Source organism: Protopterus annectens, chromosome 2.part0, assembly GCF_019279795.1.
Source record: "Protopterus annectens isolate FY-2018-M chromosome 2.part0, PAN1.0, whole genome shotgun sequence".
Lineage (NCBI taxonomy): Eukaryota > Metazoa > Chordata > Ceratodontiformes > Protopteridae > Protopterus > Protopterus annectens.
This window is the reverse complement of record NC_056728.1, coordinates 705307099-705334820: the sequence shown is the minus strand read 5'-3', so window position 1 is coordinate 705334820 and position 27722 is coordinate 705307099. Positions and strand designations below refer to the sequence as shown.

The 27722-nt window shown below is 39.8% G+C and overlaps 1 protein-coding gene across 1 annotated transcript in view; it reads left to right on the top strand.

Annotated features, from left to right (window-relative positions):
* The window catches only part of NFKB1 (nuclear factor kappa B subunit 1), a 772892-nt gene that overhangs the window by 431085 nt on the left and 314085 nt on the right, over positions 1-27722 (top strand). Inside the window, exon 11 of the mRNA XM_044060344.1 lies at positions 23549-23764. Coding sequence (XP_043916279.1) covers positions 23549-23764 — 216 coding nt within the window. The remainder of the gene's footprint in view (positions 1-23548; positions 23765-27722) is intronic.

Here is a 27722-nt window from a genome sequence, read left to right as displayed (position 1 = left end):
GCACATAGGCGTTCTGTGAGAAGTACCCAAAGAGGACTGCCCCTACTTCTGTTTGCTTTTTCAGGGGGTCACATAGGATCTTTGGTCTGGTTAAGAATGTTTTGCCGATTAAAAGGCAGGAAAAGATTAGTGACAATCTTCAAATCTCTATTGTTTGGCTTACAACTTTAGCGTGCTTATCATTACATTTTTCTCCAAACAGTAATCATCTGAACTGCTGTATCCTCTTAAAAGGATGGACATTGACATTCCTCCCCATAGTTTTTTTTTCTGCTGCTTATGCAATAACAGATTTCATTGATGTATTCTATGGATTAAACTGATGTTTTTTCATTTTTCTTTCATTGATTCTTTCTAACTAGTTTAAAAGAAAATGTTTAGCATTTGTAGCTACCAACATATTTTGTAAACACTATTGATTGTTTTTATAAATTCTGCCTTTGGATTTTAACTAAATGCACCTGCTAACATCTGTTTAGCATCTGTAGCTACCAACATATTTTATAAATACTATTGATTGTTTTTATAAATTCTGTCGTCGCATTTTTACTAAATGCACCTGCTAACACCACTTAATACCTGTACTTCCGTATTAATACCTGTACTTCTGTATTTTGTATTCTAATAACTTGTTTTTGTTATGTAATTTGTATTTTTTTGAGCTTTTATTCCCAGGATTCCATTGAAAATGGGCTCCACCAGGCCCAATGGACCATCCTGGCAAACAAACTGCAAATAAATAAAATAAATAAATGAAAATATCGAAGCTCTTCTGTAATTGCTTCTTTGACCAGAAAACAATTGCCCTTACAAATTTGTATTTTGACTGTGCTGTTTTTCCAGATCCAGCCACGGTATAGGTGGATATAGTTTGAGAATATACATTTGGAAAAAGTATATCTTAAGGTAGTTAGCAAAATGAACCAGAAAACAAAATTCTCTTGATTTTGCAGTCTTCATATCAGGATGAGGAGGAAGAAAAAAAGGGTTAGAGAAAACCCCTATTATTTGCTTAGTGTTGATAAAAAAGTCTATAAATATAAAAAGTAAAGCGGTAAGTATAAGTCTATCACCACAGATCTTATGAAGTCTTTCCCTTGGAAGGTGCCCCAGTTCCAGATATGAACAAGAATCTGTAGGTATTGGTAGTGTTCACATTTGGATAGGCAGACTTTCTTGATAATGCTGCTAATCCTTGCTATCAGAGTGCTTGATTCCAGACAGCAAGGTGTGCTTTACGCTTCCTGACTTGGGAAAAGTCATCCCACTGCCCACAATTAAGATACAGGTATACTATTTTTCTTACTGAAGGAACTGTATGCCATATCTAGGTATCTACTGACATATTTTTTGATGAAATTAGCTTTGATCCCAATCACTGCACTAGGCTAAGTGCCAACAGTACTCTGGGATTCAATTTGAAGACATCGGTGGACCATCTTTTGGCTTGTGAGTTGAGTTATATGTCAGCCATCATAGCTTTCCAGAAAGCTCTCCTGCAACAAGGCAATCAACCTTTTCCAATTTACAATGATGATGGCAGAGCAGCTGGTACAGAAGTCCTCCACCTTTGCCTATTATATTAGAGAGTTATGTTTACCTGAGCTTTAGATCAATCATGTCAACTGTGGAAACATGTAAATCATGTGCCAGCTATGGAAACTGTAAACCGTGTGTCAAATATGGAAACCTATAAATGATGTGCCAGCTATGAAAACCTGTAAAAAGTTTTCTTCTGAGGCAGAGCAAGAACACCTCTTAACGGTCCAGATTTTCACAAAATGTCCAGTTTTTGACTCATATTTTTGGTTTGTTCTTCATAAAATGTTTTTTTTTTGTTTTGTTTTTTTTTTTTTTTGACAAATAATTGGCAAATCATTGAAGAGTGCAGTTAGAAAATAATGACAGACATTTGAGTTTCAGACTTCATACCCAAATTAATGCTAATTTAAAACCTGTTATTCTATCAACTTTCTAAGTTTGTAAGAGCAGCATTTAAAATGTGTCTATATTTTTGGGCCTTTGTTCCCCCATTATTTATGGTTTGTGCAGATTTATTGCTCTAAGAGTTTGAGAGGTAGGAGAACTGACTTAAGGCAAAAAGCTACATTAGACATTTTGTCCTCCTTTCCTTTTCTGTAAAAATAATTCCTTTCAGGAAGTGTCAGAATTCTTTCCAGAAGGTCCTACCTTTCACAATGTGTTTCACAGAGCGGATAACATGATAGAGTTCCAGGACACAGTAGTGGATAAACAGACAGAAGGAACAGACTGCAATGGCTGCCCAGACCACCATCAGTAGTGGTTCCACAATGGTGGAATGAGACATGGAAACTCCAACATAATCCCAGCCATGATGTACTGTGTAGATATGGAATATGCTCCCTCAAGATACTTCAGCATTCTTAGAATGCTAGCTGTATCAAAACTGGCCATCACCAAGGCCTTATTCAGATAGTTTCTTGCTATGTTAGTCATTTTCAACCTGATAAAATTGAGTAAGTTAGATTTGTAGGCTAAAAGAATGCTTTCCTTCATTCTCCGTTTCATGTTGACCATCAAAGGTATATTTGGCATGTTGAAAAAGGCAAAGTAGCTTACTGGTACTCTCCCAGATTGAGAGACCAAAGTGAAACTTCACAGTATTTACTGGTGCTGCCATAGTTTATTATAAGCTGCAGAGGTAAATGTATCATGTTATGGTAAACAAAAACAAAATTATACAAATCCCAACAGTGCTTATCACCACTCTTCTTGAAGGTGCATTCAGAAAATCCAGAAATTAATATTGAACTCTTCTTCTCCGGACCAGCAGTATTTAGCAGAAAGCAACCTATTTATTACATCATATGACTAAATGTTGTCAGCCCAATACATAATTCATTTTAATGGACATGCTGGCAGAAGGCTATAATGACTGACAGGAAGGGTATCAGTTGCTCTGCATGCAGCAAATTTCCAAGAATGACAAGTTGGCTGTACCCCACAATGTTCTGCAGAGCAACAACTTTGAAAGCTGCACAAACCAGATTCCACTAACATCACGTATAGTGGCCAAGGATCAGTTCTCACAGTAGTGTTGTAGGACTGCAGTGTCATACCAATTGATCATTTATCTTCTGGAGCAAAGGTACACCCTAGGGTTTTTTGGTCTATATCACGTTGTCGAACTCTTAAAAGTTCGAACATCATATGGTCGACACCATATGATCGATCTCGGAGTTGGTATATTTAAGAGCATGGGGTGTGGTGGGTGCAGCCCCCCCCCCCCATGTGGGGCTTGCAGGGCGGCTTGCTCCCCTGCTTAAACCATTCAGGTAGGGGTTTTTTTTTTATTACATTTTCGAACTTTTAAAAGTTCGATCATATGGTGTCGACCATATGATGTTCGAACTTTTAACACTTCGATTATGTAATACAGATGGGAGTTTTTATATCTTTCTCCTACTCCAATTTTTCCTTTGAGGAGTCTCCTCCTCCTCCTCATTCTCCTTACTTACCATCTTCCACCAGGAAGAAGGCTGTCTCAATCCTTTGCAAAGGACAGTTTCACTTTTTTTCAGATTCCCAAGGAAATAACCCCCCCCCCCCCACCAAAAAAAAAATAAAGAAAGAATTTCAATGTCTAGTAAGGAAAGCCAAAATGACTAAAACACAGCTCTGTATACATAGTCCAGTCTATTTTACAACTTCTGAAATGACGAGTAGTTTCTGAAACATACACATTAACTTGCACTTCCTTGTTTACCTTTCTTACAGAAGAGCCCTGTTTTTCCACCTGGAAGAACCTTCCTTCCAGTTCTGAGCTGTATACTTTAAAATGTTTTCTGCACCATATGTCTTTACCAGCTGCTGAGGATGTATTCTACTGTGGCATGAGAAGATATATCTTTTTCCATATCTTCACAACTGTGTACTCACAGCACAGTACTTGAAGAAAAGTTGATACAAAACGGATATAATATTACAGTTTATTCCTCTTCCTGGGCAATCATCCCAATCATCCGTCCGATCTTCAGATTCTAACAAAGAAGATTTTATATATCACAGAATGGAACATTTGATGCCAGCACCAGACCAAAGAATGCCTTAAGGAGCAAATACATTTCAGCCAGATAATTTGTCTGTGTACTTTGCCACATGATAGATGTTATTCTGCTGCTACCTTTGGTGCAATTTTTTCTTTGTGGTCCCTATAAGGATAACAGAACTAGAAGCTGGTTTATCGTGTGTGCTTGATTATATCTTAGCAGCAGCAGTAAAATGGAATAGCTGCAGCAGTCTTGCAAAGGGCTTCACTCATGCAAACCATTTTCAGGTAGCTATCACTTCTGGGTGGGAGACCACATTGGCATACGACATCATACTGAGAGAGTATTGTCAGTGTTGAAATCTAGATTTCACTAGGAATCTAACTTCCACAGCAGTATTCTCAAGATAAGGGCAAACCTCTTGTAAATGAACATTGTCAATGTGGAGGTTATGTAATGATACACTGCCTTGTGGATGATATTTATGGAGGCCTTTAAAGTGTATCAGTATGCATTCCCTGCTGCTTACAAATCCACATATTCCGGGTACAAAGAGTATTTTAATGAATGCACTCAGCTGGTCTTCCACAAAACTCAAAGAGTGGAAATTGAAATGAAAACCAGCATTTTTTTATGAAAGAGAGAGCAGAATGGAAACCAATCAATTCATACATAAAGTAGTTCTGCTATCTTGAACCTGCTTATGAGGTTTTTGGGTTTGATATTCTCTTACATATGTGTATAGATTTTACCCCTCCCTTGACACGATATATTCTTTCATGACAAAAGAAAAAGAAAAGCACTCTGGGATTCTGGTTAATTCCCATCTGTTTGCTGTCTGTTCATGCTGGTGTTGGTTTCCCCTGATCCAAAAAAAAATGGCAGAAGACTTCTTTGTCTGGCTTTCCCAAATTCCAGAATCTAATCCTGTAGGGCAAGGGGCTATCATTTCACTCCATCCTGAAGGCAGTAGAGTTTCTTCCCTGACTCCTATACACATAGCTATAGCTGTACTTTCTTTGTCACAGTATGTATTATAGATTTTGTTAGCAAAACATAAGAACATCACCATCATATATTGTGTTGAAATGTTTTGCCTTTGGGCAGTTATTGAGGGATTAATTAGATTCTGTTTTATATACCTAGACTTTATCGTAGGTGACACTTTCTCCATGCCTTAAGCTAAGCTTAAATTTCCACTGTCAGAGTTCACCTCTAAGTTGTTCTGACTTTTGTAAACCCAGTGGAATATAAAAGTCACATATTTAAAGGTGGTTATTACATTTTAAGAGATGTTTAGTATCAGATGTCTTCCATTTGTACTTCATCACCTACATGCAATCTCAGCTTTGTGCTGGAGCCCTTAATTTTGCTTTCATGGGAGTCTTGTCTTCATGCTAAATGATTTTACTAGTTTTCCCAAAAAGGAAATTAAAATAATTAAATTTAATAATTAAATTTAAATAATTAAAAAAATTGGAATTTAAATAAGTTGCACTGTGCACCTTACATGTAGTTTTCCGCAGAGATCTAACTCAACAGAGATATTCTTGTACTGATTAAATGTTTGAAGGACATTGAAATGTCAGTGGATAACAAGTGCTTGTTATGTACGCAATCTTTGGTATACTGTCCTGCATACTTCATTGAAGATATCTTTTGTTTGTATAAATTGACGTGGTATGACAAAAATTACATGTGCTGTTAAGTGGAAAACTCAAAAGAGTCAATGATTTCTAATTACTGAATTTAGTCAGATTGGTCCTTGTGAAAGGCTGTTTTTTTTAGTGGAGGTCACATGAGAAAAGCTCCAAAACAAGAATAATTGAACAGCAAAGCCTATATAGTAATACAAATGAGATGAAACTAACTAAAGTAACAAAATAGTGAACCTAGTCAGTGGTTGACAACACATACGAGTAGCTAATTTATTTTTTTTTTATTATGTGATTATTATGGCCTCTATAACTGACTGACCACCACCACTAGTTCACTCAAGTCTTTCCTGATATAGCAGTCATTCTGACAGCCATAAGGGCCTTGTCTATATTTGGAGCCCAACCCCTTCTCCAGTCCCTGACCTTGAACACATGCTATGCCTTCCATTGTGGTTGTTCACATTCATACCCACAGCACATGAGGCCTACCATGTAGATGTAGTTTGGGAAAGGCAGGCATGTCCTCAGTCCATGGTGCTGTATGCAGTACACCTTTCTCCCAATAGAGGCTCATCATTCCAGTGAGCTGGACCCACCACCTTCCTGGATGGGCACAGCCAATCACTTCCATCTTTCCAGCTTAGTTCCTCAAGCACATGGGCTGCTAATCAGTTTTATGCTTTGGCCTTTAGAGAATATAAGATAATCCTTTTCAAAGAGAATGATTAAAAGCAACATGAAACACTTAAGCCGTGTCTGTATAGTTTGCATATAAACATAGAAACTCCTGATCACAGTTTCTGGAATAAATAAGAGACATGAAACACTTAGTGGTGTGTGTTTATATATATATATATATATATATATATATATATATATATATATATATATATGTGTGTGTGTGTGTGTGTGTGTGTGTGTATATATATATATATATATATATATATATATTTTTTTTTATTTATTTATTTATTTGGTGTACATATAAACAGAGAAAGAATGAGAGAGAATATCAGTGCATTTGTTATATTTTTAAATATTTTGCTTTGGATGCCTTTTAATTTTTAGTCTTCTTACTTTTAAAATTCTATACCCTTCAATGAATTTCATCTAAGCTATACTACTTAACAAAGATTAGCCCTTCTTTCTTGCCTTCAGTGCTATGGCCTTTGTATTTATTTTTATTTATTTATATTTTGGACCGGGTTATTCACACTAGACCAATGGTCTCTTTTCAGAGGAGATCTGAGGTGGTATTCATACTGAATAGGGGACATTTGCTCAGGGCACCAGGGAACTTCCCCATCTCTTTTCAGTAAATGCTGAGGGATCCTTTCGATCCGCCTGAGCTACTGCCAAGTTATTCAGATGGGGCCTTGGTTTAATGTCTGATTCTAAGGATGGCACACTCAGAATAGCAGCACCCTCCTTGTGCTGCACTGCAGTGTCAGTATAGAAAAATTAATACAGTTGCTGGGTGTGGGAATAGAACCTATGTCCTTCTGATGTAGCATCAAAGTTGAATAAGCTACCTGTTCAGCTATTGAAACTGCTTCTCAGTCTTCAGTGGTAATGTAACTTCATTTATCATACATCTGATCAAAGGTATATCAACATTGCTATAGATTACCACTTAGCCATTATCCTTTTCATTTTAGTTATTATTTATTTTCATTTGTTAGTCTAGGTAGTGCATTCTTCCACCCAAACTATTTTCAGGTTTAGCCTGGAGTGTATAGAATGTGAAAAACAAGCGTTACAGTGCACAAACAAGAAATACCTTGGTATAACTTTTAAAATAAAGGCTTTTGCCAGACTGCCTTACCTATCAAATTCCACATTTCTCCCACATGTACTTCAACACGAGAGTAGTGGTACTGATTATCCATTTTAAGACTTACTTCACAAATTGTCTGTTGTGAATACCTAACCAAAAACTCATATATTCACTGAATGGTTTAGCCTCAATGCCATTTCCAGAAGACGAATGTGATTTCACATGGCTGTCCAGCAAGGAGTACTATATTTGAGGTATTTTCTGCCTTCCTTCCATTAAACTGTTTGTGTTGTATATTGTTTATTCACTGAATGCCTTTGACAAATATTACTGACTCAAAAATCACTGAAGAAGCAAGATAGATTTAGTATCTAACATGATTCTAAATTAAGGACAGCACAGTCTTCAGGCAGGTTATCTCACCCTTCTTCCCTGGAGAATCTGTGGGTCTTTTATATAGAGGTGCTCCAGCCTCCTTGTATCCCTCCCCTGACTATTTCATATCAGAAGGTTCTCTTTGAGGGTAATGGGAGAGGGCTTGACTGTGGCAGTAGTCAGCTGCCTGACAAGGAGGGCATCACTCTCATTGAAGGTTGTTTGTTAAAATGTTAAGTGCTAACTGATGGTCAAAAGGACTCTTACTGAAGGCTGTCTACTGAGAAGTAAGTATCAGAAAATTCCATCTTTTCCTGATTTGCTGAATAACTATGCATCACCTCTATTTTTACCTGTTCCCACTGTTTTTCCAGACCTTGTTTCAGGTCAAATAGGTTATCTAAGTGAGTATAACATCAGGAGTTCTTACTTCAGACATCTTTACTGCACTGTCTAACCTAGTCTTTCTCCTCACACTTATAAGTTTATCTAGATTTCGATTACTTTTCTGCACTTTGCATATTGCTTTGTGGAATGCTTTCAGCATTATACAACAAAACTCCTAATTTTCCTTGGTTGTCATACTGAGTTTTTCTTTATTTTCCTACATTTTCAGCTGGCTGTCCTTGTTCTACTGCAGTGGCTATCCCCACGGGATAGTTATTGATGAGTTATGTTTGATTTTTAACTTGGAAAATCCATAAAGGTTAAGCAGTCTCCATTACCTTTATGTTGTATCCCCTTTTTTCAGGCAGATGATCCCAATACCTTTTTGATAGTCCTTGATACATTTTCTTCCCTGTTAGCCAATTTCTAAAGTCTGTTATTCGCTCCACAAGAATGGTCTTTATAGTACTATAAAATTGCTATGCTATTTGCTTCTCCATTGAACTGGTAGAATATATCTTGTTGATTCCACCTGTCCTAGTGAAGCAATAGAGCAGATTTCATCTTGTGCATACCTCAGTTATTATATCTGACTCCAGTGATTCTTACTTCATTCAAATTATTTTGTTATTAAAAAGAAAGGAACAAGTGTACAGTTGGTCTCTGTGACAGCAGTCACCCCCACCCTGCAACTGTCTGTCATTTACCATTTGACCAAGGTCAACAGTGGCCCTCCACACTGTTTTACAAATAGGATAGTTGATTGTGGTAGATAGTAACTTGCATCATCTGTTTTTCAACCTGGAGAAGAAAAGTACAGTTGTGTAAAATCATACAATAACAGCAGATGTCCTCCTCTTCATTGCTGCATTATTATTCACAAAAAGAAACACCTGCCAAGGACAGACCAACATCCAGCCAGCATACCAAAGCCTTTAGATTTTACAGGCTCCATATGTCACATGTATGCTCTCCCTGTAGGATGTAGGGCATAAAAGTGAAGTACGGACATTGCTCCAGGAGGAACAAAACACCCCCAGGGACTAAGTAGAACATGCACATCCAGAAGAAAAAAGTTCAGAAGGGAAAGGAAGTGAGAGCCCCTTGGCCAGAAGGGTAACAAAACACAGGAGCAAGAGCTGTAACTGGAGGGACCGAATACTGCAGCAGTGAAAAGAAGGATATCTACTGTTGTGGCATGGTTTTACACAACTGTACTTTGTCCTTCCATATTACTGTTGCAGTACTCTTCACTTCAGGAAGAGTATAAGTGCTAAGAAAAAGACTGGGAGGAGGAAGGCACAGAAGAGCCCTCTACAAACCCATTCAGGATAGCCCTGGCAAAACCTGGCCTGCCCCTGGAAACATCATCTAATTTATAATGCTTAGTATAAACTAATTACCTTGGAAATCCACATCCCTCCCCCCAAAGGTAACCACCATGAAAAACTTCTCCAAAGCTAACTTTGGGCTCCTAAGAACAGAGGTGGCTAACTTCACGGCACCCATGCAAATGGAGAATAGTTGCATGACCGCCGAATCATACACCAATGCCAATGTACGAACACATACATAAATGCATGGATCTCACCATACCCAATAGAACCAAGATGCTCTCCTCCAAAAAAAAAGAAGCCAATCTGGTGGTCCCTTACCATAAACAAACTCTACAACAGAAGGAGGAAACTGATGTGGAATAAGGTGAAGTCCCAAAACTAGAAAAACTCCCTCATCAGCCTCAGCAAAAAGTTGAGATCCCTCATCAAATCCTCTAAAGCTAGCTATGAAAACTGAATTGTAGCAGATAGTAAAGACAACCACAAAGCCTTCTATAATTATGTAAAGAACCTCCACGGCAATACCCAGATTTGCTCTGAGCTACTGCACAATGATACCTTCTATACCGAGCCAACAGATATTGCCAATATACTGGCTGACAGATTCACTGCCAACTCCCCCCCCCACCCAAGGACCAATCACAATACCAGTAGATTGCCTGGCACCCAGTATTACTGCTGCACAGGGTAAAACAGCACTGTCCAAGGCCAAGAATACAGCTTCTATGGGACCTGACAATATCCCTGGCTGTGTTCTGCATGAACTACAGAGTGAACTGGCACCTCACCTGTGTGCCCTGTTCAATCACAGCCTCACCTCAGGCTTTGTCCGTACTGAATGGCACACTGCTATAGTCATCCCTCTCCATAAAGGAGGAGCAACTACAGACCCTGGGAACTATCACCCCATTAGCCTGACAAGTCTGATATGCAAAGCTGTAGAACACATCATCATGTACCTAATAAACAAGGATATAGGGAATCTCCAAACTCTGGATCCCACACAATTTGGTTTTGTGAAGGGTATATCATGCCTCCTTAACTTGGTCGACTTCTTTGAGTCCGTCACCAGAGCTGTGGATGAAGGCAAGGTGATTCATACAGCCTACCTTAATCTGTCCAAGGCCTTTGATACCATTCCCCACTCAGAAATCATAGAAAAACTCACTAAGTTAAGCATCAACCCCTATATCACTAGGTGGGTTGCAAACTGGCTCACAGATAGAATCCACAGTGTGAAAGTAGCTAATTCCAAGTCAGACTGCTGACTAGTGATGAGTGGAGTCCCACAGGGATTGGTCCTGGGTCCTCTTCTGCTTGGTATCTACTTCTCAGATGTCCAGGCCAACACGAAGGGACTCTGGCTGGCAAAGTTTGCAGACGATTGGAAGTTGGGAGCCATTATTAACTCCCCAAGTGATGTTAACATCACTGAGACCAACGACTGGTGTCAGAACCATGGCCTTAAGCTCATTGCCAAAAAATATGTCATTATCCCCTTTGGGAAAAACCCAGTTCCCATGAACTACCACATCGATGATAGTCCACTGAACACAGAAGGTCTTATAAGAGATCTGGGAACACAGGTTAACAGCAACCTCTCTTTTGACCACCACACTGCCACTGTGGTCAGAAAGTCCTATGTGGCATATGTCATTACTAAGGGTTTTGCATCCAGGAAGAAAGAGGTCATTGTCTCCCTGTACTCTTTCCTCATTAGGCCAGTCATCGAGTACAATGCCCCATTTGGCATGTACTTCACTAGACACCTGCAACAACTGGAGTGGCCGCAAAAGTACCTCACAAAGAGGATCCTAGGCCTTAAACACTTGTCCTATATGGACAGACTCAAAAAACTCCCAACTATTCTCTGTCTCATATCGCCTACTTAGAGGTGATCTCTGCTTGACTTACAGAGCCACGTCTGACCCAGCTCTATTAGAAATGCTACATCTAAAGAAATCCCAGTCCCTCCACACCACACGCTCCAGAGACCTCAACCTCATTACCACAATCAACAGAACGTGCTGGAGGGACAGGTTCATTACCCAGAGACTGGCAATGCTATGGAATAGACTTCCCATACATGTCAAACAGAGCATCTCACTGGCCCTGTTCAAGAGAAATCTTGATGAATGGATGGGAAATAGAAAACTCACCCCGGGTATCACTCCAGTGGCTCTACTCGACAAAGGCACTAGAAACTAAGGTCGGGTGGCACGATGCCAGTGTAATCCTATGAGCTAGGCTTGTAAAGGCTCCAGGGCCATTAGCCTAGTACACACCTATGAACAGAGAGAACCAAGTAACAGCCTCAAGGATGGAATTAATGTCCAAACCCGTGCAAAAGGCACCAGAAGAGCCAACCACCCTAGTAGATTATGTTTTTACTGATGAAGAAGGACATAGGTTCATAGGTTCATACTAGGCTATCTGCCCTGGGGCAATTATAAGCCTAGCCCGATTCTGTATGGCTTACGCCACCCCTTGATTTTGAGTATACTGTGCCCTTTTTAAGGTTTAGTTTACTGTGCCTCTGTCTAATAGTGACACGGGAGTAATCCCTGGGACAAACCTACAATCCCCCATCCACCTATCGAGATTCTTCTTGAAGAGATTCAGTGAGGTGCTCTGCCTCACATGAACTGGAATTCTATTCCAGAGCAAAGGGAGCCTCTGGGTTATGAACCTGTCCCTCCAGCAAGTTCTATTTATTTCTGTGCTGAGGTTCAAGTCCCTCGAGCGTGTGGCTCTAAGGGATTTAGATTTACTGAGGTGGAGCATGTCCATTAATTCTGGATTTGACATAGCTTTGTATGTCAGGCATAGATCGCCTCAAGTAGGCGCTATGCAACTGAGTAGAGCTGGAGTTTTTTTAACCAAGCAGCATATGGCATCTGTTTGAGACCCTTGATCCTCTTGGTGAGATACTTTTGGGGTCTCTCTAATTGCTGCAGGTGTCGGGTAAGGTACATCCCAAAAGGGGCATTGTATTCTATGATGGGCCTGATGAGGGATGAATAAAGGGGCACGATTACCTTTCTTGATCTAGATGTGAAACCCTTCGTGATGAGGTGGGCTATGTAGAAGGTCTTTCTAACCACTTTGACAATGTGGTTTTCAAAGGAGAGATTGCTATCAACTTGGGTCCCCAGGTCCCTAATAACTTTCTCTGTACTTAATGGGTTTCCGCCTATGTGGTAATTTGTGGGCACATTATTTTTGCCAAAGGGTATGACTATACATTTTTTGGCATTTAGCTTTAAACCATGGCGCTGGCACCAGTTATCTTGTGAGACCTTTTTGAAGGATGTCTGTGTCAGCTGGAGAGTCGATTATGGCGCCCAGTTTGCAGTCGTCTGCAAACTTGGTGAGCCATAGTCCTCCCACGTTTGCCTGTACCTCGGAAAAGTATATACCGAACAAGAGTGGTCCCAGGACAGAACCCTGTGGGATGCCACTTGTGACCGGTTTCGAGTCTGACATGGCTCCAGCAACTCTCACTCTGTGGGTTCTGTCTTTGAGCCAGTTTGCGACCCATCTTGTGACATAGGGGTTTATATTTAAGCTGGATAGCTTATCTATGATGCCCGAGTGGGGTATTGTGTCAAATGCCTTTGCAAGGTCCAGATAGGCTGTGTGGACTACCTTCCCTTCATCTATGGCTTTGGTGACTGTTTCGAAGAAGTCAACCAGGTTCAAAAGGCAGCATCTTCCCTTGACAAAGCCGAACTGGGTAGGATCTAGTGTCTGTAGGTCCCCAGTGTCTTTGTTTATGAGCTCCATGATGATCCTCTCCATAGCCTTGCAGACTAAGCTAGTCAGGCTTATGGGGCGATAGTTTCCAGGGTCCATAGAGGCTCCACCTTTGTGGAGTGGGACCACTGTTGCTGTACGCCATTCTGTGGGCACATATCCTGTAGTGAGGCTGAGATTGTATAGCTGTTTTATTTGAGGGATTAGTTCCTCTTGGAGTTCATGTAGGACACAACCTGGGACGCCATCTGGTCCCATGGAAGCAGTGTTTTTTGCTTTGGAGAGGGCAGCCTTCACCTGAGCATCAGAGATGTTTGGGAGGCAGCCCTCTGCCGGGATAGATACTTGCTCTTTTGGGGGGGGGAGTTTGCACTGAACCTGTCTGCCAGGATATTGGCGATGTCTGTGGGTTCAGTGTATTTTTTGTCGTTTAACTGAAAAAAGCCTTATGATTGTCTTTGGTGTCCTGTGCAATTTTTCTCTCGAAGCTGGCCTTGGAGGATTTTATGAGGGATCGTAATTTTTTGCCAGTACTGATCAGAGATGCCTTCCCTATTAGGGATTTTGCTCTATCATGTAGTAGCTTCCTCCTTCTGTTGTACAGTTTATTTATGGCAGAGGTCCACCAGACTGGATGCCTGCCTTTGGATGATTGGGTCTTGGTTTTGTTTGGGATAGCATGATCCATGCATTCCTGGAGATGTCCGTAGAATGCGTTTATATAGGATTCTGCAGTTTGGGCCGTAGATTCCACTGGCCCTGTGGCCTTGAAGGATTCCACTTCGGTTTTGAGAAGTGAGAAGTTCGCTTTTGAGAAGTGTTTCACTGTGGTTTTCTGGGCTGGGGGTGGGGTCGGGATGTGGACATCCAGTGAAATTAATTTATGGTCTGATCTTAACAATGAGGGATATACTTCTGGTGTGGAGCATAGAGTCCCCATGTTGGTAATGATCAGGTCTAGTATGTTGTCCCCTCTTGTGGGAGTGGTGTCTAGTTGTTCCATAGCATTTGAGTTTATAATTTCCAGGAACCTTTGGGCTAAGGTGCTGGGGCTTGAGTAGTGCTCCCAGTCAATGTTTGGGTAGTTGAAGTCACCCAATATAATGGTGTTCGTAGAGATCTTCATGTTCTCCAATGTTTTCAGGAAAGCCGAGTGGGATTCCTGACTTTGAGAGGGTGGTCTGTAGGATGCTATAAACTGAAAAGCAGTCTTGCCCACTGTTAGTTGCACATGGATGGTCTCCGATACTTTGTGCAATGCCACTAACCTGGAGGTGTGGATATCCTTGATAAATATGGAAACTCCCCATCCTTTTGTGGTTCAGTCCGGGTTTTGGGGCCGAAAAGCATGATATGAGGTATAGCCTGGTAGTGCTGGGGTGCTCTCTGGAGCCTTGAACCAGGTTTCAGTCACTGCACAGATATCGATGTTCTCCATACTGAGGAGAGCTTCGAGTGCGTGCATCTTGAGGTTAAGACTTCTGGCGTTAAGCAGCATTACCCTTAGTTTCTTGTTCCTTGTGCTGTCTATGGGGGTGGGTTTGACTTTTGAGCCTTGCCTAAAAAAGGCACTATGGGGGTGGCAAGAGCCTTTGCCAATATCCGAAAGCCCAGTGGTGACAGGTGCAAGCCATCCCTAGCGAAGCAACGTGGCTTGTCGAGCATGTCATCCCAGGCTGACAGACACTGGATCCCCTTTGAATGACGCCAAAATTTTAGCCAGTTGTTAAAATCGATCATTTTGTCTTTGTACTGTGGCATCATTCTAGGTGAGGGTAAGATGCTGCTCAAGGTCAGGGTCATACCAGCCTGGGCTACATGATCAGAGAGCTCCTCTATGTCTCTTTTCATGTAGTCCAGGGAGGTACGTCTCAGGTCATTCACACCAGCATGTACAATGACTGAGTCATATTTGTATTTGCTTTGGAGTGACCTGAGAACTTGCGTTATGTGGCGGATCCTAGCACCCGACAGGCAGCTCACCGTGACCTTCTCTTTATTCAGCCTGGTGAGCGGGACGTCAGTGTGTCTGACAATAGAGTCACCTATTACAAGAGTATCAGGTGTGTTATTCAGCCTTAAGGGCAGTGGCTGCTTGGCACACTGACTTTGTGGGCTATGTGTTGTGCGTGTTTTGTTTTGAGGTAGCGTTTGCTTGGATGTCTGCTTTGGAGGTCTCTGTTGCTTAGGTAGATTTTTATTTAGAGCCTCCGAGTATGTTTTGTGTATTTATGTGTTTGGTTCACTGATGTGGTGGGACTATGTGATACTGGAATTGTGTTGTGTGAGGTTACCTTCTCCTCCTGACTGGTTACACCAGTTTTGAGATGAGAGAGCTCAGCCTCCAGTTTGGCTAAATAGTTGCATCTCTCACATATATTTGAACCTGTTTGGAGGAGGAGAGGGTTGTCCGTGTACATGAGACAGTTGTAACATTGCCTCAAAATTCCCAGATTCACCAGCTGGACTGGAGAGGAAACCATTGACTGACCTTTGGACATGCTAGAGTAATATAGGGAAACTGAATTTAAGATGGACCAATGGAGGACAGGGTAATCGTAGAGAGTATAAGAGTAAGTAGTGCTTATGGTTTAATAGTGCTAACTTGTAGGATTACTTAATTGGACCAGTGAAGGGCCTTAGAATAAGAATACGGTGTTTAAATTGAGAGATAGAGCAGTTCTAAGGGAAAAAGTGAAGAGCAGACTTTGTGGAGCCAGGAATAGTTTAAACCCAATTAGGCGGCGCTGCCCGGTGTTGCGCTATGCGCAAAACCGCGCAAAAGAGGGTTTTAAGAGAGGAAGATGAAGGAGTTAGGAATTGACCCAAAATGGCCAATAAAACTACAGTTTCAAGCCAGTAACCACTCCCACAGGGGCAGGCAGGCTGCTCAATGTTTTTCACTGCCACTGATCAACAGAGAGACTTCCCTTTAGCCCAAGCAAAAAATGGCCTCCAAGAAACTTACAAACAGTTCAAGAACAGCAAGCCTGTAACTGAACTTTTTTAAATCTCAGAAAAGTGGGAAAAAAGCAAGATTTTTTCAGAGATAGCTGAGGTTCACAAGTATCAACAAGTTATAACAGTGCAGTAAATGACCCCACACAAGAGTGCTAGGCCAAAGACAGATAAAATGCAAGTTTTGAGAAAAAAACAATTTTAAAAATAAGTGCAAACAGGAAATTCAGTAAACAGCTCTAGGTTGTGATCTAAATACAGTTAGTAATGCAGAAATCAAGTTTAACAAGCCAGAAAATGCTCAAAATAGGCGGCTATGCAGAAAAACTTAGCAAATAAACAGAGGAAAAATACTTAAAATCTCAAAAGTGGCTCCTTTCTTCTCTCAGCGTTTTCTCCTCTTGGTGGGTGCTTCACCAACAGCCAACAAGCCTGAAAAGACGCCAAAGCCACGAGGCCACCAGGTTTTAAGCGAGGAAGATGAAGGAGTTAGGAATTGACCCAAAATGGCCAATAAAACTACAGTTTCAAGTCATGAAAAGAATGAAAAGAATAACAAATAGATCCAGGAGGAGATGGCCTGCTTGGAAACAGCCAAACCAAAAGTCCTAGGATGAAAGGAAGCAGCAAGTTGCTCAGACCTGTGAATAACCTTTGTTTTATTCATATCATGTCTAAGCTATCTGTGCAGGTCCTAGGTATGAAGAACCTTCTCACTGGCATACTGTGGAGAAGAAAAAAAGGAAGGGAGTTGAATAGACTGATTAAGGGGCAACTCATTAACCATCTTGTGCATAAAGGAAGGATTAGTATGAAGAGACACCCTATCTCTAACAAAAATTAAAAAGGAAGAAAAACCATAAGAGCCTGAATTGCAGACACTCTCTTGGCAGAAGTAAGAGCCAACAGCTGAGTAGTCTTTCAAGAGCAAAGTTGCAAGGAAGCTGAACTAACAGGTACAAAAAGAGCCTGAATCAATTTTTCAAGTACAGAATTGACGTACAGCACCTATAAGATCTAAAAGCTTTGGCAGGAAATCCCTTCTGTGAAGAGTACTGCAAAAGTAATATGGAAGGACATTCACTGTTACCTAATACACTTCCCCACACAAAAATAGCAGTAAATGTGATCAGTAACTTTTTAACCCAGATCTACCTTTTTCTTTTGTCTTTTGGCATTTTGCTGGCAGTTTTTAATATTGCCAGCCCATAGCAATTAAGTCTTCTCTATCAAAAATACTTGAGAGATGCATTCACTCTCAAGTGCTAACAACCTCCTGTCTAACACACAACATGGTTTTCGACCATACCACAGCACAACCACTCCATTACTTGCTTTCACTAATACAATCCTTCAACATAAAAACAATGGTTATTTCAGGTCTGCAACTTTCCTAGACCTATCTAAAGCATTCAACATGGTCTCTCATAAACAACTCATCACTGTCCTCAATACTCTGTCCTTCTCTCAATCTGTCACAAACTGGTTCCAGAGCTACCTGACTGACCACCATCAATCCATTGTTTGGCATAATGATTAATTATGACAACTCCCTGTCTCAGGTGTTCCCCAAGGATCCATCCTTGGACCCTTACTCTTCTCCATATTCACTAATAATCTAGCCTCTGCTACCAAACAAGCCACTCTCATACAGTACGCAGATGATTCCACCATCATCTGCTCAGCCCATTCCCTACCTGAACTTCAAAAGACCACACAGGAAGCCTTTTCCTCAGTTGAAACTTGGCTTTCAGATGCACAATAAATACTTAACCCAAACAAAACAAAACTCCTCATCTTCCAACCCATCAAACACAATCAAAACAGCCACCAATTTAATATTAAAGCCAATGACAACACCATTACCCCCCCCCAACAGACCACACCAAACTACTTGGAGTTGAAATTGACAATAACCTCAAGTTTGACATCCACATCTCGTTAACCATAAAAAAGGTACACAAAAAGCTAGGAGCTTTATACAGAAATTAGCAATTCCTCACCAAAATAGCCAAGATTTCAGTTGCAAATAGCCACTTTATCTCCACCCTACTATACGCCTCTTCAATATTTACCAACCTAAGGCAAAGTGAGTTAGGTAAACTCGAAGCTTGCTACAACAAAATAGCAAGGTTTGCCACTGGCGCAAACTACCATAGCCACCACTGCACCTCATTTACTGAACTAGGCTGGCTAGAACACCCTCGCCTCCTTCAGTGGTACCAACTCTCACTCACCCACAAACTACTAAATCATCCTCTAAAAGTTCCCTCCCTCCAAAATTTACTCCAACACTATCATACCGCCAAACCACTATGCTCCAGCAACAAAAATCAATTACAGGTTGTGACGAACGTGCCCTGGCCCAGCAATCAAGGAGCCTCAGTCCTCACCACTAACATCAGGGAGGTCATCTCATAGGAGAGAAAAGGATAACTAATACACACAGTAAAGTACAATTTCCCTTAAGTGCACACAGAGATCACAGTCAGTATGGGGCTGGTTGCTCCCTTACTTGCCAGTTCCCCAATAAGATTCCCCACTGACACAGCTATAGGGTCCAGGTCTCAGCCTAACTGGGTAAGCTAAAACCTCCAGTACCCTCTCTGTCCAACCAGTGCTTCGTGTCCCTGCCAAGCAGCTGACACAACACACACACACTTTGAGGTAAGTATTTATACAACTTCACAGACACTCCTGGGAAAGGCTGACACAGATTCTCCAACTGTGCCCCTTTACCCAGACTATACAATAGTAATTACTGCCACCACCCAGTTAATAATATCAGCTAGTAAAAGGCCCTTAAAAGGGTGTCCAATTATTACTGTGGAATATTAATATCCAATGGTAGTATGACTAGCAGTCAAGGCTTACTTTAGAGTGACCTATTACAATAACCTCTATAAATATGCAATGTACTCTCGAGCTTATCTCTACACAAATCAGCCACAGGTAGAAGGTTTTCAAAATATTTAATAATAAATAATTAAAACACAAGACAAAACTACTACACCACAGAGATATCTAAGAGTTCAGAGATAACACAGAAACGTAAAATAATACAGTAGGACAAGGACAGATCTGATTTCAAAGAAAAATACCTAATTAAACTTTACTAGCTTTAACTGTTCCTACAAGAAATCACAGTGCTAAAACTTACATGTCAGCACAAGGCAGAGTGCTGATAAGCTGGATGTCCAAAGTCAAAATGCGATTTAGTCTCTTGTGAGAATTGGTATTTAAACATTACTAACAAACATGTCTCTAAGGCCCTCCCAAAATTGCATCATTTTTGACACTTAGGTTTTTCCAGTATTCATATTGCATCATCTTCACACCTGATCTGAGTTCTCAGGCCACAACTGCATTATTTAGCAGTCTAACACCGCCTCAGAAACTTACAACAATACAAGATATTTCACATGTATGTGCTAGCAGAAACCAGAGCAATAAAGCACCTTCCACATCTAAATTCTAGTCATAAACTTTAGCCTTAAAACAATGGGCATGAAATCTTCATCCAGCCACCCTGGAGCTGAATTCTAACATGAAAGGGTACAACATGCTTCACTAGGCCAGTAGAGTGCAATGTTGTTACATATTTTGCAGTTCCACATTACACAGTATTCTTTACACTTAAAAAACATGCCTGTATTTTACATTTATTATCAAGAAAACATGCCTGTATTGTACATTTATTTATGCAGTTGATAGAATTATATATCAAATTCTATTTGATTGGGCTGGCAGCCTTTGCCCATCTCTCCCCAGTCTTCACACAGGTAACTAAAACCAGGAACTCTGCTGGATAAGCTCTCTTCTCCTACTCCATAGCAAAATTATGGAATACCCTTCCTCACACTACAACGTCTGTGTCATCACGCACTAACTTCAAAGCTGCTCTAAAATCTCATCTAAAAGAGCACTGGACATGCCCCTGTATCAAACCTCTCTAACATCTCTACCCCAACCTCTCTAATCCCTTTCTTCCACCCCTCTACCTACCTCGGATTGCAGCCAAATACATTGCTTGTAAACCTATATGTCAGCTGTAATCTTAGCCACTCTTATTCAAGGGTAATAGCTGCTAGCTCAGCTATTAAAATACTTGTTAGTCTTTATGGCACCAAAGATATGTGTTGCACCATTTAACTAAATACTTGATTTCATTTTGAACTATAACTGTTTACTACTATTGTTAAACAAAACCTACCTATACTTCTTGTAACTTGTAATTAATTGTTGTTTTTATTGTGGAGCTTTTCTCCCCGGGCCTCTTCTGATAAAGGACCTGTGTCCAGTCGGATTTTCCCGGTTAACAAATGTAAATAAATAAATAAATTAATAAATAGTTGCAATAAAGAGCTTATTGCAGACAGTTATTTCAGGTCACTACTAGAAACAAGTGTATTTTTTAAGTATGTGGATTTACTTTTCAGCCTACAGTATCTATAAAGTAATGTTGTCTATCCAGAATATAGGGATAATGGATACTTAATTTGTTTTGCTCTGGTTGTTTCACTAATTATAATGTTAAATGCATGGATGATTTAAAACAAAATTTCAGATCATAAGTACAGAGGTAAATAAGCTAAACTAGTTCATTTTAAAGCCCAAATAGTGACCACGAGTGTAGTTTTCAAGATTTTTCCAGTTCTGTTTCAGATTCTGCACTTCTTTCTGTAGGACAATTCTGACTAAAGGGGTGCTGCTTCCTCACTGTGCCACACAATTTGTCATTCTGCTCGAAAACGTAGCTGCATAAACTCTTTTCACGCTGCCCAAGTGCTCTTTCAAAGCCTCATATTAAGAACAAGATATCAATCAGGTCTGTCTTCAGGGCTTATAGTGTCTCAGCAATATGTCAAGTATTATCACAGCAGCTCTGAGTATCTGTAAGAAGAGGTAACACGTTTACAATTCTAATTCACTACACTTTAGGGAGAACCATACACATTTGCATGGCATTAGTCAGTCAACCTTTCCTTTCAAGAAAGAATGTTAAAACAGCTTTTGTTGTCTTAAAAATGGTTAAGTCTGTGTGCAAAATGTTCTTTTTTTATAACAGATGGTAGTTAACTCATTTCTAGACAGTCCCAATTAATTTGGTCTTAGAAATCTCTTTTCAGCAATTTACCCCTGAATCATATACTTATATAGTGTGATTGTTTAGCTTAGCAGTTTGATGTTACACCAGCTATTCAGCTGTAGCCATGATGAAAGGTTATGGTTAGTAACCACAGCTGAACAGGTAAGTTTAAAACTTTAAGCTCAAACAAACCTGCAAAGTTGTCTCTACTGTGACATTAATGTTTTCCTAGCAAGCAACTGCTTAATAATCTACTTCACTGATCACTCATGGAGACCATGTGCTGAGTTATCTTCCTTAAAAATGAGCTGTTTGTCATACCTGGAACTGGACTAAACAATGTGCCTCTTTGAGTAGCTGGAAAGCCTGATCACAGACAGTCATCCTGACTATTTTATCTATTTGTTTATTTGTATAAAAGGCAGTTGCGTGGGTGGCTGGAGTACTCTCATGAGTGACAGACTTGTGGTAATATCCACCTGTTCTATATGTATCACTTGTGTTTTCATACTAGGAGTGGGCAATGTCATAGTGGTCTTTTCCTTCACAGGCTCAAGGCTTATATGCATCCACTCCATAACTGTAACCAAGGTATGTTTGCTATGCCAGTCAGATATTTTCAGCCAGTATTGTGGCTCCTGCCTTCCAGAACCTGAGTAGCAATTCTTGTTTCCAGGTCATCTTGCATACAATGCTATTATCTATGTAGTCAAGATATATTCTGTTGTCTTACGATGTGATTATTAGTCAGTGGAAAGTCTGTAGAGCATTTCTTAATGTAAACAGCATTCTCATGAACTTTTGTAACCCAAATGATGTAAAAAATCAAGTTTTACTGTCTCCAGAATTAATGTTACTTATGTGTAGCCTTTTCTAATTCAGTACACTAGACAGAGATGCATACATATCTGCAAGGCATTCATATACACACACATACACACAGTATTTACTGCAAAATGTTTTCTCAAGTGCGTAAAAATGCATTCCATTACCTACTAGTAGTCTTTCAAAGCCTGTCCTTAATTATGGCACTTCTCTCAGCTGATCTTTTGAAGGATTTAATCTTCATAATATAGGCATTCTACTAGCCAAATAATTACGTTTCTAACTTGCTAGATTTCCACCACTTACTTATGTCCTAATATCTTCCTTCTGTCGAACAAAATAAAATACCATAGTCATGAATTCAGGCATTGTGGGTAAGACTACATAACTGCTCCTCAATGTTCTTCCCTCCTGCCTGTAAATCGTCTCATAACTGACATACAAGTTTGTCAACAGGCAAGATTCCTAAGCATGTTGCCCCATGATGTAGGACTGGTACATATTAGAAAGGTGTCCCATAGCCCTTTACAGTTCATAAGCAGTGCAGCATTTTGGGAAAATTCTCAGTGCACAGTCTTGCACCATTGTATAAACAGAGTACATGGAGTATGAAACTCATATGCTGATGATCCCTCCCCACTTTACAGGATCATTCAGAAATGCTAAAACATCTGTGTACAGGCTTGCCTCAACTGAATTAGTTAAATGACCAGAACCACGCATTGTCAATAGGTGTAGTGCGTCTGACCAAGACCAATCTGTCTTCCCTGTTGGGAACATGACACTTTGACAAAGGTAGTTTCAGCGAATGCAAAAAGAGCAAGGACTGTTCGCCAAAACTACTTTCACCAACAGTGGAGTTTACTTTTTTCTCCATTGTCAAATGACTTTGCAGTTGTGGGGGGGTCCCCACATGGGAGATGCAGGGGGATGCCTGCTCCCCTGCAAAAAGAAATTTGTTGTAATTTTTCACCGAAGATACTTTTGGTGAACTGCTTTCAATTTGTGTCATTTCACTGAAATTACCTTGAGTAAGTCAACATGAATCTTCTCTGTGGACGGGCTTCTCACCTTACAAATATGAGCAATGTAAGCAATGTATATAGCAGAAGGTCAATAGTTTGTGACACCTAAATACCAAAATCAGTCTGAAATGTATTTTTTGTTCATGATTTTATACCATATTTGTAACTGTTAATACTGATTTCATTTACTTGCAAAACATAATGAATGTTATTCTGCCATTTATTTTATTCCACTCTCCTTATTTTTTAAACTGTGACTTCACTGATTTCCATGTCTGGGTCTATTTTGCCAGCTATCACTAAGATTCATTACAGTCATTATTTTTTCAGCTGTACAAAACCCATCAGAGAATGATGGTATAGAAAGTAAAGATGAAGAGGAGAAAGATTCTGAAGCTGAAGTGCAGCCTAATGCAGTTCATGTACCAATCACCTTGGCAGAATTACAGGACAACGAAGACATCCCTGAACAAGGAAATGCAGCCGAAGAAGACATCAATTCATTTAAGTTATCCACAAAAGAAGATATGCCCTTCAAGGAAGCTGGTAAAGTTTTAGTAACTAAACTATTGAAATGAGGCAGGTGCAACATCTGTCTTACAATAATGTGAATCTGAGAATAAGATCAAGTTGTCTGAACTTGTTTGGGAAGAATAAAAATGTTAAGCCACAAGCTGGTTTTCTGTATTGGAAGGAGAGCTGATCTCCTTGTACATTAACACACCGTAGTGGAGGTCAGGAGCCTAGCAAGTACAGTACAGTTGAATAAGTAGGTAGAACATGGCACAGCTTTTGTGTGCATCATTTAGTAGTATGCATTGTGAATACCTGATGCCATTGCATGATATTCTGCTTGTTATAAACACTGTATGGCCTCTGCATGAGTGCCTGTCCCTTGGTCTCCCCACTGGAGATTTGCTATTTAGTGTTTAATAAAAAACAAATCAAAGCTACCCATCCTAACAATTCAGAGGAAAGATTTTCCCAATAAAGTTATACATCACAAATCAACAGAAGAGAATAATCAATCTGGTAAGTGAGTAGGGCAGGTGGGGCTAGCAGGTGCCTAACAATCTACAGTAGTTGTAGGGGAAGGAAAGCAATATTAAAAATAATTTAGATAATTTTTTATAAAACAGTGGTGTACATCCAGTTCTGTCTGGGTTTATAGAGCGGTATATGCTCTCTAGACTTTCCTGTTGCTGTGGAAAGTATTTATGATGCAATGAGTACCTCATTGATACAAGGGCTGAGGCTTCAAGATGTTTTACTACCATGCTTGACACCTAGATTATGGTGTTGAGACTGTTTCAAAAAAAGTAGCCTGTGCATCTGAATAACATCTGGGCTGATATGTAGAATTTTTTTACAACCAGATGTTTGCCTTTATTTATTTGTAGTTTGTTCACTACGATGATGGGCTAGTATAGGACCCTTTTCAGTTGTTACCCAGACCATAAGACGGCACATATACAATATAGTTAGACAGTAGTCTTGAAAATAACCATGCAAGCATAAGATTAAGCAAACTTATGAAAAAAAGTTAAGATAAAATATTTAAAGCAGGGCCATAACAAGGGCAGGGTGAAAATGGTGGCTGCCCAGAGTGCAAGCTGTCAGGGGGCACAATCAAATAGTTGTCTTTGTTATGGGTGTGCAGTACCAGCATTCATTTATGTCAGTATCTGTTTTCATTTATGTCCTCTCAGCTTGCAGCATGAGTTCTTTTTAAGATGGTAGCTAGCAGCTTTCTGTGAAGTAGCAGTGCAATCCCTCCTCCTTGTCTTTTGCTTAGTGTATTGTCACCATAAATGGTGTAGTTGGAAGGACAGTTTGCTGTTAATGCTGCCAGTGGTTAGGCAGGCATTTCATAATGATTTTTCTCATACTGTGGATTAGATTATATAATGTACCTAGTGGTTTAGTATACTTGTTGGATGGAGGGTGGCAGGAGTTGTAAATGCTAGGTGTTGATAGATGTCCCGTGTTAAGTTGTATGTCTCCAGCTCTTATTAGTCAAAGGAGTAGGTGGTAGAATTTTGAGTGATACTTTTTTAGTGTTTGAGGGGACAGATAATTTTGTAGGAGGTAGCTGTCAGTTACGAGTTGTCATTGTGTAAGCTAGGTGTGGCATGTATTGGTTGTGGTGTTTCATTGATGACGGGTAGTGGGAATGTGTTGACTAAAAGTAATGAGTAGCATGGTGAAAGGGACCTTAAAAGGAAGAGAACATTGCTTTGTAGGGGTTCACGGTTTTGATGAAGGTAAGTTATTGTAAGGTATTGAGTGAGCCCATATAATTCTGTCTTATGTAGGGTTATTCTTCAGGTTTTGTCTGAATATTGGGTATACTAATGCTACCACTGCAGGAATTAGTTACTTTTCAGGCAAAAACTTCAGTAGGCAGGGATTTCTCTGTAAGTCTTGTACAAAAGTAGATTTTTGTCCTTTGCTACCTTGACTGAACACAATAATGCCACTATTATCAGTAATCAGTTACTTTGATAGTAGAAAATTTGGTAGTTAAAGATTTTCTCAGTATTTCTGCCACAAGAACAGATTACAAGCCTTTGCTACTGTAATGAGGTTGTAGATATAGTGTTTGCATACAGCAGTTGGACAGGCTTTGCTGACACCAGTACACTGTTAGAATTATTGTATAATAACAGACTGCTTTGTAGACTTTTGTGTTCTGCCATCCGTCTGCAAGTGAGTACTGAGTGTGATAATGCCACCAGTGTCAGTAATGTGTCACTTTCCAGGTAGAACCTTTAGTGAGTAGAGTATTTTGTGTATTTGTGCCATAAGATAGATTACAATAATAATAATAAAGTTGCAAGGAAGTAGGAAGTGTAGACAAGTATAAAAGAAATGATATGGGGTTGATTGGTGATGAGGGTAAGGTGGGAAGAGAAGTGAAGCCGCACAGAGCATGGCTGAACAAAGCAGGGTAGACCCTCCCAGAGAAGCATTTCTGTGCCAAAAACAATCTATACACTGCTTCCCGCCCACACAAAGGTAGGGTTTCATTGTTCCCTGGTATAACTCTCTTTGGAGTATAGCCATTGATAGTTCAAGTCTCTGCTTGGATATACTGCCTTTTACACAGTAACATGTGGCCAGTGTTAGTGATCACATCTGAACTAAATGAAATTTGTCTCACCTATGAGACTGCTTAAAATTATTTCAAAATCTCCTCACAATTGATAGGGAAATGTTACTAAGCAGAGAGCTCTGTTAACTATAAACCACTGATGTCACTGCTTAGGACACATAATAACACGGCATAGATTGGCTAACCATCACCTGTTACTGTGGTGTGGGAGATGAGAGATTCTATTTTAATGAAGAGAGTGCCGTGTCATTTCCAGTTTTCAATTTTCGTCTTCTGAGGGGCTAAAAGTAAATTATTTCATTAGTATAAATACTGTGCTAATGAAATAATTTATATAAATGTTCCCTGTGACTGGGAAAACAGGGTCGACTTTTATTTTAAGATTTTTTTAAGATAACAAAAACAGTAAAATATACACGAAAGCAAGTTGTTTTCAGCACCCAATATTCTGGCTATTGCCACATGTGGAAAGGGGTTACATTTTAACATGTTTCTTTATTTATTTAGTAAGTTAGTTAGCTAGTTATTGTTTGTTTGTTTGTTGACCTCATTAATCCCACTGGGCTGGTGGCCTCTTTTCAGGGCAGACCTAAGATGGTATTTAGCCTATAGAAGAAAATTAAAATGGCAAAATTTCACCAGGGCATCAAGGAACTTCCCTTTCTTTTCTCAATAGGCGCCATAAAATCTTTTACATCCACATGAATTACCACCAACTAAAGCAGATTGAACCTTGGTTTAACATTAGGGTTACCACCTGTCCCACTTTGCGAGGGACAGTCCCTCTTTGGGCAGTTGTGTCCTGAAAAAAAAAAATGGCAATGGTCCTGAGATTGTAGGACATAATTATGTCCCATATTTTTTTATGTAATGACAAATAGTTAGTTATTTCTGTCTCTAAACCTAAATAAATACACAAACAAGAATAAGCAAAAAGTAGACTGCTACAAGAATAAAAAGCTTTAGCAAAAAGTAAAAGTAAATCCTCTTTGTTACTGACGTGGGAGGTATGTAATAGGTAAATAAATCTGATGTGTGTGTAAATGTCCCACTTTCCTTTGGTGAAAAGGTGAACCTATTTAACATCTCATCTGAAGGGCTACAAACTCAGGGGTGCTTACTTAGTCATAGACAAATGTTCAGTGACAAAAAATAAATAAGATCTTTATCATCTTCGGCATGATTCCAAAACCTTTTTGGAATAAATTCATGCATTTTTCTACACTTACTCAAAGCTGAATGTTCAAGAACATACATTAACTTTGCACTGCCTTGTAGACTGTAAATTATAATGCATGTATATGCTAATGCTTGGATTATACATGTTAAGAATTATTGTTGGTTTCAGTTGAATAGTTCTAGCACAACCCACTAAGGATGAAAAAATGG